At 36.5% G+C, this 16706-nt stretch overlaps 1 protein-coding gene across 2 annotated transcripts in view; it reads right to left on the minus strand.

Annotated features, from left to right (window-relative positions):
* Positions 1 to 16706, minus strand: part of LOC150075197 (WD repeat, SAM and U-box domain-containing protein 1-like) — a 157289-nt gene that overhangs the window by 30997 nt on the left and 109586 nt on the right. For both annotated transcript variants that reach the window (XM_090388648.1, XM_090388647.1), the window contains exon 9: positions 3057 to 3373. In XM_090388648.1, the coding sequence (XP_090244774.1) occupies positions 3057 to 3373 (317 nt within the window). The remainder of the gene's footprint in view (positions 1 to 3056; positions 3374 to 16706) is intronic.

Genomic DNA, 16706 nt, shown 5'->3' on the forward strand with positions numbered 1-16706 from the left:
TGCACAATTACCTCCAGGTCTTTTTCACTCTCCACTTCCCTACATGTAGTATCACACAGCTGGTATGTTTCTCTTCAGTTATTGCTACCCATATGCAGTACATTGCATTTGTCAATGTTAAACTTCAGTTGCCACTTCTCAGCCCATTTGCACAACTTATCTAGATCCAGTTGGAGTAGCATACTGTCTTTACTGTTGTTAACAACCCTGCCAACCTTTATATCATCTGCAAACTTGGACATTAAGCTTGATATGCCTTCATCGATATCATTAATAACTACACGAAACAACAATGGGCCCAGCACTGAACCCTGGGGTACTCCACTAATAACATTAGTCCACGTAGAGAAGTGTCCATTTATTACCACTCTCTGCCGTCTCCCACTCAACCATCCCTTTATCCATTGTAGCAACTTACCCTCAATGCCATACCTCTCCAATTTGTACAGCAGTCTTCCACGTGCAACAGTATCAAAAGCTTTCCTGAAATCCAGGTATATGATATCAAAATTATTTTTGGCATTTAATTCCTTTGTGACTACATCATAGTATCCAATCAAATTGGTCAGACAAGACCTCCCTTTAACAAACCCATGCTGTCTTAACTATTACTGCAGACTTGTCTAGATGACGTGCAATGCTTCTTTAACCAGTGATTCGATTATTTTCCCTGGATGTTTGTTTGTTTTTTGGTTTTTAGGAGCATTAGCAACTAAGGCCATACTGCTCCGGCATATGCGGTGGTCATTCTCTGACCTTTCCGCATCCTCCATATTTGGTGGTGACGGGCTCAAACTCCGGCCTAATCAAGAAGCGTGTGCTACGCACTGCTGCTCCTTCCCACCTGGCTACGGAGGTGCCATTTTTCCCTGGAACACAAGTTAAACTAACAGGTCTGGAGTTACTAGTGTCATCTTTTGAACCCCTTTGGGAATTGGTGATAAATTTGCAAGCCTCTAGTCCATGGTGACCTCCCCTGAGTCCAAGGAAGCCCTCATAATTATAGCTAAGGGTTTGCCTACTTCCTTTAATATAACTGGATAGATCTTATCCACCCCAGGTGCCTTCCTTATGTTTAACTTCAACAATTTCTCCTCCACTTCGCTCTCAGTAATTACAAAATCACTTAGCTCCCTGTTAGAGTGTGATAAACTTCTGGCATTCCCCTCATTGAATAACTTCTCGTGTGTGAAAGTAGATGCAAAATACTCATTCAGTTTATCAGCTACCTGAGCATGATCATCAATAGTCAACCCATCTATGTTAAGTGGTCCAATCTGATTCATCCCTTTCCTTCTAGAGTTTACATAAGTAAAGAACTCTTTGCTGTTTTTCTTTGCATCTTTTGCGAAAGATTTCTCGTAATCAGCCTTCACCTGCCTTACCTTCTTTGTGACTTGATTACAGACTAGTTTACATCTGCCATAGGCTTCTGTGTCATCTGATACTTTATATGCGTCCCCATACATTTTTTTTTCTCTGCCACAAGCCTCATTAATTCATCTGACTTCCATTTAGGCCTTGAACAGTATTTTTTAGTTTGAATGAAAAGCCTAGTAGCCTCCAAAATTAAGTCCCTGAAGGCTTCCCATTTAGAATTTGCTGTTGATAACATCATCAGTTGATCCCACTGTACAGAATTTAAAAACTGTCTGAAACCCCTGTAGTCACCTTTACGAAAGCAAAAGCCCTTCCCTTTAGCCTTGATGGTAGTTACATCTTTAAGTAATTCCCACGTCGGTATGTTGTGATCACTGTCATCTAGTGGTTCCTTTATCTGCAAATTCTTAATGCATAAATAATCACTGCTGATAATAAAATCAAGAGTATTACTCCCTCTGGTTGCCTCTCGAACATGTTGCTGTAGAAAACAGCCATCCAATAAATCCACAAAAGTCTTCCTAGTGTGCGAGTGACCAAAACACAAGTTCCAGTCAATATCTGGAAAGTTAAAATCCCCCATTATAAGACATTCTGATTTACTGGCCCACTATTTCTCTGCACAATTGCTCATTATACTCATCAGATTCATTAGGCCTATAACACACACACCTACTCTCATTTTTCCTTTCCCAGTGCTTATGTCACACCAAACAGACTCAATTATTTTTTATCATGAAAGATTCAGTTTCCAACTATTTTAAAAGTTATTCAAATATATGTATAATTATATATATCTATATATATATATATATATATATATATACAGTGCCAATATATATATATATATTGGCACTGCTCTTCTTTTTGAAACTAACATGATGTTAACCCTAGATTGCTTCATAAAATGTACAAAGCAGTAATAATCTCCCTCAATTTAAACAAACATACTGAAATACCAAAAAAGGTGGCGTGAACATATTCTCTTACTTCATTGTCTTGTATATAATGGTTGATCATATTTTGTTAGTAATTATTCATTTCTCTCCAATTAGTATTGGGCAGTCAATGTTACATAGCAACAGCAATACCATATGTTGGAAATTATAACATATAAATTTTGTAACTTAATTTTATATAAATTTTTTTTTTTTCAATAATGTTTTAGAAAAAATCCAGAAGTGATATTTCCTTATGATGATATTTACAAAGATACAGACTTTTTTTTGCTAACATAATGTGTACCTTCCGCCCATAAAGACCACGGAGGATGCTTTGAACACTGCAGGAAGTTAATATGTGGATAGCACCAAGCAAAATACTACGCTTCAATGTAATAATGATGTAAAATAGTTTCAGATATGTAGATATTTCCCATCTTTAATATTATTTGTAAATAAAGATATTTATTCCGTCAAAGAGTTTTTTTTTTTTTATAGTTGTAAATTTTATGAGTAGTAGTATTAATGCATATTCATATATTGGTAATGTCCTGGGGGTAAAAAACATTAATTAGCGTAAAATAAATATTTAAAGGCGTATTTTTAAAACTTTCATATTTTTAAAAACAAGAGTGAATGTAGAAAGGAATTTCAAAAATAGAACATAATTATGTAAATGAACAATTATACTCATTTACAATTTAATTAAAATAAACTTATTAAAAAATTTGATACCAATTTTCATCACAGTCAAGAGATTTTCATGTGTCATATGCAACAATTCCCATCCATCTATGGCATGATTACGAAATGTATCTGCATACTCAGAAAGCCCTAGTCTGTCAATCCAGTCGCAAACTTCTTCAACAGACCACTGAGACACAGTACTTACTCCTTGAGTACTAATTAAATATCGTGTAGCACTACTTTGGTTGGAATACTGAGATTCTTGAAGTTTGCTGCTATCCAGAGACCAAATGGTAATATTTTTATCATTAGAGCCTGCTGCCAGTATTCTGTTGTTAGAAGAAAAGGCACAACAAGTAACATATCTAGGGGGGGGAAAGAAAGAAAAGAAAAAGCAATTATAAATTAAAGAATCAGATCAGAATTTACATGGCAATTAAAATTTTTTGCTTTACTTGAAAGACTCTGAACTCTAACCACACTACAATACACATTTCCAAGAATTAAAACTGTAATGTAACAATACCTGATAACATTGTAACAATGATTCAATTTGTTAATTTTTACAATAACATAATAATTCATATACATAACATCATAATATTGATACTGTATCATTTAATTATTGTTATCATAAAGGGCATATTTGTCCAAGAGATCATATGCGCTTCCAATCAGAGCATGGAAATGAGTAATTACATACCTGTTATCTTGACTTCTGCTCCAGGGATAATATTGGAGTCAGTGGTCAAAAAAGTAGTGCAGTATCACCTTGACAGGAATGCAGTCATATGGCAATCACAGCATGAATCTGTTAGGGGTGATCTTTTAACAAGGATCAACTTTAACAAAGGAGCTTGATACAAAAAACATAATTTTGACATTGTATACTTACATTTCACTAAAGCTTTAGATACTGTTCCACATGACAGATTGCTGTACAAACTGGAGCAGTGTGGCATTAAGGGCAGGTTACTGCTATCGATAAAGGGATGGTGGAGTGGAAGAAGAGTGCATATAGGCACCGTGCTCTTCTCACACTAATTTTATTAGCAGAGTCCTTTGGGGTTTAGTGTTGGGTACATTTTAGCATATGTGTAGCAATAATTCCAGAATAACATACTGATTGGATGATACCATATCCGAGGCAGTGGATAATGAAAAACGTGGGGTAATCGTACAATCCAACACCAATTCCTCTGAACAGTGGGGTTCTGTCAGGATATACAGGAATTTTGCCAGCAGCAAAATTTGTCATCAGCTGATCATCCCATTGTATAAAGGAATGGTTAGGCCATATCTTGAGCATTTCCTCACTGAAGAAAGGTGCAGACCTGTTGGAAAAGGTGTAGTGAAAAGCAACAAGATTAGTCAGCAGATCAAAAGGGTATGCTCACCAAGAAAGACTTCTATTCTGCAAATTGTTGCATCCTGAAAATAGGTGCCTGCAAGAAGACCTGATTGAAGAAAATATTTAAGGCTTTAAATAGATTCAGTAAACTAAATGCTGATGCCATCCTTAGTGTTGCTTGGATGACACACATAAGGGGATATAAATTTAAACGAAAAAAGATGGTTGCAGGATAGATGTATGAAAATTTGTTAGATGTCCAATGATTGATTACCTTCTTTCTTTCAGCCAGAGTATATGACACGTTGGACAGACAACTTGTGTAGTCAAGACCCGCTAATTTTATTTAGTGTAATCTTTTTAATTTTTTTTTTTATTTTTGATCTGATGGTGGGGATAGGTTTTTTTCTAGTTCTTGTATGTATTTGTATCTTGTAGGATGTTTGTTGTCATAATCGGATTTGTTTATTAATACTATTGAGTCACATTTATCAGCCTTTTGAAGATGATGTTTTTATTTGTGGGTAATTTTTTGATGCACTGAAATTCCTCTTTTGAAAGGTTAGGAGTAAGATTTGGTTTTTTATTTATTCTTCTTCAAGAGGAGTGTTTCCATTTACAATGGGTTTCCTCAGCCTACAAGTTATTTCTTGTTAGGAATTTTTTCCCGCCATAAAATGCGGTTCAAGGTTTCTTGGTAGGTTAAGCCTCGGGCTGTCATGCACTCCCGTACTCCATCCATCCATGTCCTCCTAGGTCTTCCTCTTCTCCTTCTTCCAGGAGGTATCCATTCCAGGATAGCCTTTGGATATCTGTTTTCTTGCATCCGTTTTACATGTCCATACCATGTTAGATGCTTTTCTTTGATGGTGTCAATAATAGTCTTTTTCACTTCCATTTTTATCTTATGTCTTCATTCCATTTTCTGTCTCTTCTAGAAGTTCCTGCTGAGCGTCTCCAAAAATCCATTTCTGTGGAGAGCAATTTGTTTTCTGCTCGCCTATTCAATGTCCAGGTTTCCGTTCCATACAATAGAAGACTTTGTACAATCGTTTGAAATATAAGTTTCTTTGTTTTATTTAGGATATTTTTGCTCCACAGAACAGAGTTTAACATGCCGATAGCCTTTCTGCCGTCTGTAATTCTCTTATTGATCCCTGCTTGGGATGATCCATCACTTTGTAAGATTGATCCTAAATATTTGAATTTATCGACTTGTTTGATTTTAAAACCTGCAATATTTAGAATGTGTCCTGGCCCCGAAGACAACATTTCAGTCTTGCTAAAATTGATTTTTAGATCCCATTGTTTATATTCCTCAAACAATTGACGACATGCATACTTTGCATCTTCTAAGTCTTGTGCTATCACCACCTGATCATAACTGAGAGTAAAGTGGAGGAGAAATTGTTGAAGATAAACACAAGAAAGGCACTCGGGGTGGATGGGATCTATCCAGTTATATTAAAGGAGGCAGCAAAGGAAGTAAGCAAACCCTTAGCCATAATTATGAGAGCTTCCTTGGACTCAGGGGAAGTACCCATGGACTGGAGATGTGCAAATGTGACCCAAATTCACAAAGGAGGATCAAAGGCTGACACAAGTAATTATAGACCTGTGAGTTTAACTTCTGTTCCAGGAAAATTAATGGAGGCACTGGTTAAAGAAGCACTGCAGGATCATTTAGACAAGACTTCAGTTATAGCTCGGACACAACATGGTTTTGTTAAGGGGAAGTCTTGCCTGACCAATTTGATTGGATACTATGATGCAGTCACAAAGGAACTGGATGCAGGGAATAACTTTGATATTATATACTTGGATCTTAGAAAGGCTTTTGATACTGTTGCACATGGAAGACTGCTACACAAATTGGAGCAGTGTGACATTGGAGGCAAGTTGCTGCTGTGGATAAAGGGGTGGCTGAGGGGGAGAAGACAAAGAGTGGTAATCAACGGACACTGCTCGTCGTGGACTAGTGTTATTGGTGGAGTCCCTCAGGGCTCAGTGTTGGGTCCATTATTGTTTTCTGTATTTATAAATGATATTGATGATGGTATATCAAGCTTAATGTCGAAGTTTGCAGACGATACAAAGGTAGGCAAGGGTTGTCAAGGGCACTACTGACACTATGCTGCTGCAACAGGATCTGGAAAGGTTGAGCAGATGGGCTGAGAGGTGGCAAATGAAGTTTAACATTGACAAATGTAAAGTACTACACATGGGAAACAGCAACCCCAGAGCAACGTATCAACTCTGTGGTACTACACTGACAGTGGTAGAGAATGAAAGGGACCTGGGGGCGGTTGTGCAGGCAGATATGAAGTTCTCTGAGCAGTGCAGACGGGCTGCAAGAGTAGCTCATGGTTTATTCTCAATGATATATAGGAATTTTTCTAGCAGGGATAAGGAGGTGATTATTCCCTTGTATAAGGCAATGGTCTGGCCACACCTAGAGTACTGTATACAGGTCTGGAGGCCTCATTTCAAGAAGGATGTAGAGCTGCTGGAACAAGTACAGAGAAGGGCAACAAGATTAGTGAATGGAACAAAGGGGTGCTCTTATGAAGAAAGGCTTAAGTTTTGCAAATTACGGTGTCTGGAGACTAGGCACCAGCGAGGTGATCTGATAGAGGTGTATAAAGCCTTGAATGGTTTGAGCATGCTCAATGCTGATGGGATTCTTCCTCTCGCTCAGAATAATCACCTGAGAGGGCATAAATTCAAATTGAGGAAAGACAGATGTAGGATAGACGTGCGGAAATTTGCCTTTAGCCAGTGGGTGGTTGGTTGGTGGAACAGACTTCCATCCCTTGTCGTGGAAGTTGATAGCCTAAATAAGTTTAAGGCTCAGCTGGACAGGTATTTCGAACGAACAGAGGGGTGAAGCGGAAGTGGTTTTTTTTTTTTTTTTTTGGCTGATGCTGCATAAGCTTGCTTTCTTGCATCAAATGCCTCTACTAATGCTAATGATCATCTGCAAAAAGTAAATTGTGAATATAGGTGTTCTTATTAATCGGCAATCCCATTTTATTACATTTTTTTGACCAGGATCTTAGGCAGATGTCGATATAAATTTTGAAGTGTTGGTGACATGCAACAACCTTGTAATAAGCCTTTTGAAGTGTGGAATTTAGGTGAAAAAGCTGATCCCACTTTAATTCTGCATCTATTATTCCTGTAAATTGCCTTAATAATGTTAATCAGTTGTCCATCAATATTTGCCTCTTTCAGTGCTTCCCATAAGAGTTTTCTTGGAACACTGTCATATGCCTTTTCAAGGTCAATGAAAACCATAAAGATTTTTTTTCCTTTTAATTGGCATTTTTCAAGGATCTGTCATACTGTTCAGATATGATCTATACGTGATCTCCCAGCTGAAAAACCACTTTGTTCTTCTGATACCTCGATTCGGGTTTCTAAATGGTTCCTGATCCATTTTCCAAGGATCTTTAACAGCGGGTTCAGGACGCATATTCCTCTGTAATTTGAACAGCTTTTCCGATCGCCCTTCTTATAAATTGATGTAATATATCCTGTTATCATTTCTTTCGGTATTTCTTCTCCTCTCAGTATACTATTCAATAGTTTTTGTATCAGAACAGCCACTCCTCTTCCTCCATATTTCAGAAGTTCCATGTAAACTCCTCCAGGTCCAGGTGATTTGCCATTCCTTCCTTCCTTTAGCAGGAGTTCCACTTCCCTAACAGAAACTTTTAAGCCTGAGTCTTCTACACCAAATTCCTCCATTGTCTTGAACTCTTCCCGGTCTTCTTTTAAAAGTCCTTCATAGTACTCCGTCCAGTCTTTCAAAGTTATTAATTGCAAACCAGCATTGTGTTTATTCTGTTTTCTCAAATCTTTAAGGACCTTCCACAATTCCGCTGATTGCTTGAAGCCCAATTTGCTATTAATAGTTGTGCATTTCCTTTCCCATTCTTCATTTTTCACTTCTACTACCAACCGATTGGCTATTTTCTTTTTTTCAACATAAATGTTCCTATATGAATCATTCCTATCAACCAGCCATTTCTGATATGCAAGTTTCTTTTCCTCTACAGCAGCTCTTACTTTCTCTGTAATCCAGGTCTTTTTTTGGCCCTTGGCTCTTCTTTTTGCTTAGGATTTCATGAGCTATTTTTTTAACAGTAGTTTTTAAATATTCGTAGATTTCTTCAGTATTACCTTTTATCTCTATGTTAATTGCAGCATCCAGTCTTTGAGTGAAGTTGTTTTTAATGCTGTTGTCCTGGAGTAGGTCAATGTTAAATTGATCCACTTGTAGCATTTCTCCTTCCCTGCATTGTTGGTTGTCCACACATATTTTCTTAATTCAGTTCCACCTGTGTTGTTTTAACAAGAAAATGGTCAGATCCACATTCAGTTCCTCTATAAACTCTGACATCTTTCAATACATATGTCCCTGAATGTTTTGAAATAATGTAATCTATAACTGATCTAATTTGTCTTGTCTCCTATGACCAAGTATATTTATGGATATCCTTGTGTTGGAAAAATGTGTTGTTTATTCTCAAGTCGAACTGTTCACAAAGATTGCATAGTCTATCTCCGTTGTCATTCCTCTCTTTCTCTCCAAATCTTCCAATAACTTTGCTATTTTGTTCAGTTCCTACTCTTGCATTGAAATCTCCCATTAGAAATATCTCTTTGTTCTTTGGAATTTTTTCTATTAGTTCTCTTTTATTTAGTTCTTTTTTATTTATTACATTATTTATTTGCTTAATCATTTTTTTCTATTGCTGTGACTATGTAAACCTGTTTGGACTTTCACAAGTGACTTTAATTGATTTTTGACCCTGTGAATATAGTGCAGAAGGTTTTTCTTTGTGTGGTTCCTTTGTTTTAGTGTATGTTTTACTATGGATATGGTGGCTCTTTTGAACTTTCTTCTAAAATTTCTATAGTTTGCTTTTTTTATTTGTGTGAATTTCAGAATAATTTGTGAATGTATGCATTTTTTTAAGAAAGCTACGTGTGTTTTTTGTATAAAATACCTTATCAAGGTTACTTCATATAGGTTGGCATGTTCGCATAATGGGAATTGCATGCTTTTGAAATAGTGCAATGGATTATTCACTGACGCATTTGTCCGACACATTTTAACAGCTATGAAACACCAAATAGCTAGACTCAGAGACATTGACATAGTGTAAAAAAATTATGAGAATCCTATAGACTCGAAACTTTATTAGACATTTTGGACAGACAACTACATAAGGCATCTCTCATATTGTGGAATTAACTTCGCAACTGTGATGACAGGTTTACATTATCGGGGTACCTGCCCGCCTACCGATGATGAAGCCAACTAGCTTCGAAACTTTGCCATCTGGGTGGTGCCCACTGAGAATAAATAACAGTAGTCTCCTCTACTAGAGAAGCATTATTTATACGAAGTAGTGCAATACCTGGTATCTCGTTGTGAGGGTAGCCACAATATGAGATAAAATTAAACAATGCCTTTACACTACATATGTAGTTAAATTTATGGGTAAACTATGGTGTATCTACACTGATATTATATACTTAAATAAGAAATAGGCTAGGTTTCAAGCAAGCTGGAAAACACAGAAATGCAATTTTTAAAAACAATATAAATGGCAAAATTAGTAATATAATTACATTTATAAATAATATTTGTGTGTATTAATCATAATCATATTTTTGTGTAACTTACCAGTACTGCAAAAAAGACCATATACATTAATGGAAGAACTTGATGTACTGAGAAATTAGATTCAAGAATTGTGTTAATGAAAGCCTCTCATCCCTCCTTTAAATTTGTTTAAGGTAACATAGGTGCATCCAAAAGAGTGGACTTCTGCCCCCTCCAAAGAACATTTTATTTATTGTATATAACTAAACCGTCATGTGTTGATGCCTGCTAAAGGTAGCAAAGTTTGTGTGTGTGGAAGGTCCAAGCCTACCCCACAATATGAGATAAAATTAATCAATGCCTTTACACTACATATGTAGTTAAATTTATGGGGTTTTTTATTTCTTCCCCAAATGAAATTTCTGGGTATGCCACTGTGAGGTAATATATCAGTTTCAGGCTTTTCAGTGGCTCTGCAAATATGTCAGCCCATGAATCTACACTTGTAGACACAATAAACTGTGCAAAACAATGCTCTATGACCAAAACAGGGACTATGCCAAAAATGTCCAAAACTTTATATCTTTCACCAGTATTTTTTTCCCTGATAAATTTAAGAATAACAAGTACAAAGTTCTATTCAGTAAGTCTTTTGCAGCTCTGAGTCCTATGGGCAGGCACTAGAACATTTCCTGATGTCCAGTGGCCTGATCATCCTCTTATATAAGCTGCATTTCCTTAACAGTGCAATTATCTATGTTGGGACCCTAAGGCACTGTAGGATTTTGGGCTGCTACTGCTAAATATTTTTGTGTAATTTGAATAATAAATGAGAATATGCACATACACTTCAGATTGTTTTATTATATACAATCTTACTACATTAATTTATTTCTGTACTGTTATTTTTTTACTATAGTGATATGTTAATAAAATTCTAAAAATATTTAACCATTTGGGGCACCAAATATTGAGAGCTTTATGTGCACATCTGTGTCCCCAAAAATAAACAGAATATTTATGCCTACAAAATTAGTGGCATGTTTATGTGTATGCATAAATATGTCACTGATTTTCTTCAGTGTTGTTATATACTGGAGAAAAAAACTGCCTAAAGTTAAAAACTAGGTTACAGTAAGATAAAATAGTTAAAATAATAATTTCATTCACAAAAAAAAATACCAAATATGTATACTTACCAAAATCATAGAGCACATTTTAAACATTACCAAAATAATAATAATAATAAAAAAAAAAGTTCTTGTTTATACTCCGGCACAACCACCAGGTCAGTGGAGTTTTCATTAAATCAATCAATATATATATATTAATCGTATTTAGCAGTCATGGGTTTGAACCCATGTCCACTCAAAGAGCATGTGCTACTGCACTTGTGCTCCTGATCACTTGGCTACATAAGCATGCAGAGAGAAAATGGCAGCATTTGACATTACCATACAGATACTATAACTGTTTAATGGTCAGGAAACTTGTAAAGATTCAGTTTAAACTCCCACTTAAAAACTGTACCATTTGTAATGCATCCCTAATTCAGAGTAATATTGCCATCCCCAAACTAGATAGGAACTTAATGGTTTTAGAATATTTACCAAATGTCAATGCATAATTGTAGCCCTGTGAAAAAAAAATTAATCTCATGCAGCACACTTTCCTTGAAAATGCTCTTACTCAACTTCATCTCATCAAGTGTCTTACTCAACTTCATATGACCTTCCAGTTGGTTTTTGTGTGGTCCACAATATACTTTTATTTCTTAAAATACATACATGTACTTCAGATAAAAAAAAAAAAAAAAAGCAGTGGTCCTTGTGACAGCTTTATTAAAAGTGTTTACTAAATAATTTTTGTCAGAAGCAATTCCTTAAATTTTTCTAATTTTGGTATATAATATTACAGTATCTTAAATATGAATAAATAGTGTGGAACACCTTATGGATCTAATTCCTCTAATTCTAATTCTTATGGATCAAATTCAGAGATCTAGTCATTACAGGCAGATATTTGTATCAGTATATTGAAAAAATTATGCAGCCTATGAATAGATACAAAAAAGTACAATACAGCCCTTCAGTGCTTTGAAGTAGGCCAGTATCACTCTGATTTACATTATATCTTGCAGTTGACGAACATGTTACAGCACCCAGTGGACTCTATCTGCCAGTCAAAATGTAGTCTTTTAATCATTAACAGTATATAATCGAGTGCTGTCAGTAAAATTCTTAATACATTATCACATGTTATAAGAGTGTTTATTTCATTATTTTTAATATTTAAGATGGTTAACTATATAATCATTATTATTAATCAGAAACTTGGAAGGGGGTTTTGTGATACACTTTTGTTTTGTTTGTGTCTAGTTGGAAGCTGAAAAATGGGGGAGGGGGAACCTTATAACTCTCCAGCTGATAAGCACGCCACTGCAGAAGTTGAGGGTTATGGAGATTTAGAAGGGGATTTTTCCAACAAATCACGTAATTTCTCTGCAGCTGAAGAATCGGCCCTGGCAACTTCACTGCATACTTTAATGTTTTGGAAACCTATGTAAACTCTAGAAGGAAAGGGATGAATCAGGTTGGTCGACTGGATATTGATGGTTCAAATGTTGATGATCCTGCTCAGGTGGCTAACAAACTAAATGAGTATTTTGCATCTTCATTCACACATGAGGAGTTATTCAGGGAGGGGAATGCCAGAGGTTTGTTTGTTTTTGATTTTTAGGAGCATTAGCAACTAAGGCCATATTGCTTCGGGGATATGCGGTGGTCATTCCTTGACCTTCAGCATCCTCTGCATTTGGTGGTCATGGGCTTGAACCCTGGTCTAATCAAGAAGCGTGTGCTACACACTGCTGCTCCTGCCCACCTGGCTACAGAGGTGCCAAGCCAGAGGAATTTTTTTTTTTTTTTTTTTTTTGATTTGGTAGTTGTTGGCGCATCGGCTTCTGTGGCCATATTGCACCTCCCAAGGTTTTTGCAGTACTTTGATCCAAGCCCGAGGCGGGAATCGAACCCGCGACCTTTGGGTTGCTGGGCAGGTACTTTACCCACTCGGCTAGCCCGGTCGGCCCCAGAGGAATTTAAACTCTGGCAGTGAGCTGTATGATTTTGTAATAACTGAGAGGAAAGTGGAGGAGTAATGGTTGAAGATAAACATAAAAGAGGCACCCAGGGTGGATGGGATCTATCCAGTTATATTAAAGGAGGCAGCAAAGGAAGTAATCAAACCCTTAGCCAGAATTATAAGAGCTTCCTTGGACTCAAGGGAGGTACCCATGAACGGGAGATGTGCAAATGTGACCCCAATTCACAAAGAAGGATCAAAGGGCGACACAAATATTTATAGACCTGTTAGTTTAACTTCTGTTCCAGGGAAATTAATGGAGGCACTGGTTAAAGAAGCACTGCAGGATCATCTAGACAAGACTTCAGTTACAGCTCGGACACAACATGGTTTTGTTAAGGGGAAGTCTTGTCTGACCAATTTGATTGGATACTATGATGTGTCACAAAGGAACTGGATGCAGGGAATAACTTTGATATCATATATTTGGATCTTAAAAAGGCTTCTGATACTGTTGCACATGGAAAACTGCTGCACAAATTGGAGCAGTTTGGCACTGGAGGCAAATTGCTACTATGGATAAAGGGATGGTACAGTGGGAGAAGACAAGAGTGGTAATCAATGGACACTGCTTTTCATGGACTAATGTTATTAGTGGAGTCCCTCAGGGTTCAGTTGGGTCCATTGTTGTTTTCTGTATTTATAAATGATATTGATGATGGTATATCAGGCTTAATGTCCAAGTTTGCAGATAATACAAAGGTTGGCAGGATTGTTAAGGACACTAATGACAGTACACTGCTGCAACAGGATCTAGAAAAGTTGAGCAGATGGGCTGAGAGGTGGCAAATTAAGTTTAACATTGACAAATGTAAAATATTACATATGGGAAGCAGTAACCCCAGAGTAAAGTATCAACTCTGTGGTACTACACTGGCAGTGGTAGAGAATGAAAAGGACCTGGGGATCATTGTGCAGGCAGATATGAAGTTTTCTGAGCAGTGTAGACGGTCTGCAAGAGTAGCTCATGGTGTCTGTCTTGTCAATGATATACAGGAATTTTTCTACCAGGGATAAGGAGGTGATTATCCCCTTGTATAAGGCAATGGTCAGGCCACACCTTGAATATTGTACACAGGTCTGGAGGCCTCATTTTAAAAAGGATGTAGAGCTGTTGGAACGAGTACAGAGAAGGGCAACAAGATTAGTGAATGGAACCAAGGGTTGCTCATACGAAGAAAGGCTTAAGTTTTGCGGATTACAGTGTCTGGAGACTAGGCACCTGCGAGGCGATCTGACTGGGGTGTACAAAGCTTTGAATGGTTTGAGTCTGCTCAATGCTGATGGGATTATTCCTCTTGCTCAGAATAATCACCTGAGAGGGCATAAATTCAAATTGAGGAAAGACAGTTGTAGGTTAGATTGTGTTGAAGTTTGCCTTTAGCCATTGGGTAGTTGATTGGTGGAACAGACTTCCATCTTTTGTTGTGGAAGTTGCTGGCTTAAATAAATTTAAGGCTGAACTGGATAGGTATTTGGAACGATCGGAGGGGTGAAACGGGAGCTTTTTTTTTTTTTTTTTTTTTTTTTTTTTTGGCTGATGCTGCATAAGCTTGCTTTCTTGCATGCCTCTACTAATGCTAATGCTAATTATAATGATAATCACCTCCTTATCTCTGCTCGCAAGATTCCTGTATATCACTGACAAGACCCCATGACTTACTCAGGCAACCTGTCTGCACTGCTCAGAAAACTTCATATCTGACTGCACAATTACCCCAAGGTCTCTTTCATTCTCCATTACCCTGAATGTACACCACATAGTTGGTACATTTCTCTGGGGTTACTGCTAACCAATATGCAGTACTGTATTTGTCAATGTTAAACTTCAAGTGACACTTCTCAGCCCATCTAACCAACTTTCCAGATCCTATTGAAGCAGCATACTATAATTACTGTTATTAACAACACTAGCAACCATTGTATCATCTGCAAAATTTGACATTAAGCTTGATATACCTTCATCAATATCACAGGCAGTTCCCACTTTCCAAGTTCCCAGGTTTACGAGTTTTTTTTTTCCAAGTATCAAGTATCAACAAAATCGAAAATATGAACATTAATTGGAAAAAATGAATGTTAAACATTCAGAAATACCACATTCCAAACCACATGCATAGCTGTACAATACAGCATACCGCACTTTACAATATTAATCAGTTCCAGAGACACTAACGTATCATGAAAATATCGTAATGTGAACCCAACAACACATTGTTTTTTGGTAATTCATTTCGAGACCTCGGAAGTTAAATTTCACTGTATAACTAAGCTATTTATCTCTCTAAAATGTCATTTTTAAGGTCACTAGCGTAACCTTAAGACCATCTAAAAGGTCATGAGTGTGGTTTGTAAATTGTATTAGTTACCAATTCAAATCATTAAAAAGCACTACACTTTCATCGTTATCATATGTTCTATTATAAGAATCAATTTTAATAAACACCCTGGTGATATTTTTCTAAAGAACATTTCTGGAGGTTCTGACCATAAAACCATAAAAACAATTTGCACTCTCCAGTTTATTCGGCTTTTCTGTTAGTGCAAGCAATTATAAACAGGTAGTAAACTCGATGTTATTGCATTTGCTAAAATACCGATAGCTGGAATTGTGTGGTTTTTTTTATTTTTATTATGGTGAAATGTGTTTCCCCTTTACTGAAATCTTCAATCTTATAAAAAAACAAACAAATTTTCAGAATCTTCTCTCTCTTCATTCCTTTTTTTAAAGCTTCATAAACTTGTACTCTGTGCAAATCATGTTAGTTGTAATTTGTGTGTGCTGTTAAAAAATGCTTATGCATGCAATCGCGAAATTTATAAACAAAAGAGATTATCTTGGAAATAAACGCCTCTTGAAACATTTCTGAAGAAGATGACTCCTTGTGCAACAAACCAACAAGTGCCAAACCAATAATGAGTGATCAACGAGTGTGCATTTAGTCGATGATGATGATGATACAGAATAAACATTCTTTAACATTTGTAAGTGGTAAATAATTTCTTTATTATTATAATTTGCTTGATTTTACAGGCTACATTTTCATTTCTTTGGATAAATCAATCATTGTTTAAACATAAATTAATTAGCTAATTTCTTTGTTGAGAAAAAATTAGCTAACTAAGATAAATTAGTTAGCTAATTTCTTTCTTAACTAATTTCTTTGTTGAGAACGTAACCCCTGTTTTTAACATTATGTCTGTGGGAAATAAATTCCCGTTTTAGGAGTTTTCGCTTTCTGAACATGTGCTAGGAACAAATTAACTCAAAGTCAGGAACTACCTGACAAAACAACAATGGGCCCAACACCGAACCCTGAGGGATACCACTAATAACATTAATCCATGAAGAGCTGTACCCATTGATCACCACTCTCTGTCTTCTCCCACTCAACCGTCCTTTTATCCATTGTAGAAACTTACCCTTAATGCCATACTGCTCCAATTTGTACAGTAATCTTCCATGTGCAACAGTATCAAAAGCTTTCCTAAATCAAAGTATATGATATCAAAATTATTTTAAGCATCCAGTTCCTTTGTAACCACGTCACAGTATCCAACCAGACTGGTCAGACTTCCCCTTGACAAA

Source organism: Mastigoproctus giganteus, chromosome 14 (assembly GCF_048544385.1).
Source record: "Mastigoproctus giganteus isolate SK-2022 chromosome 14, ASM4854438v1, whole genome shotgun sequence".
Taxonomy (NCBI): Eukaryota; Metazoa; Arthropoda; class Arachnida; order Uropygi; family Thelyphonidae; genus Mastigoproctus; species Mastigoproctus giganteus.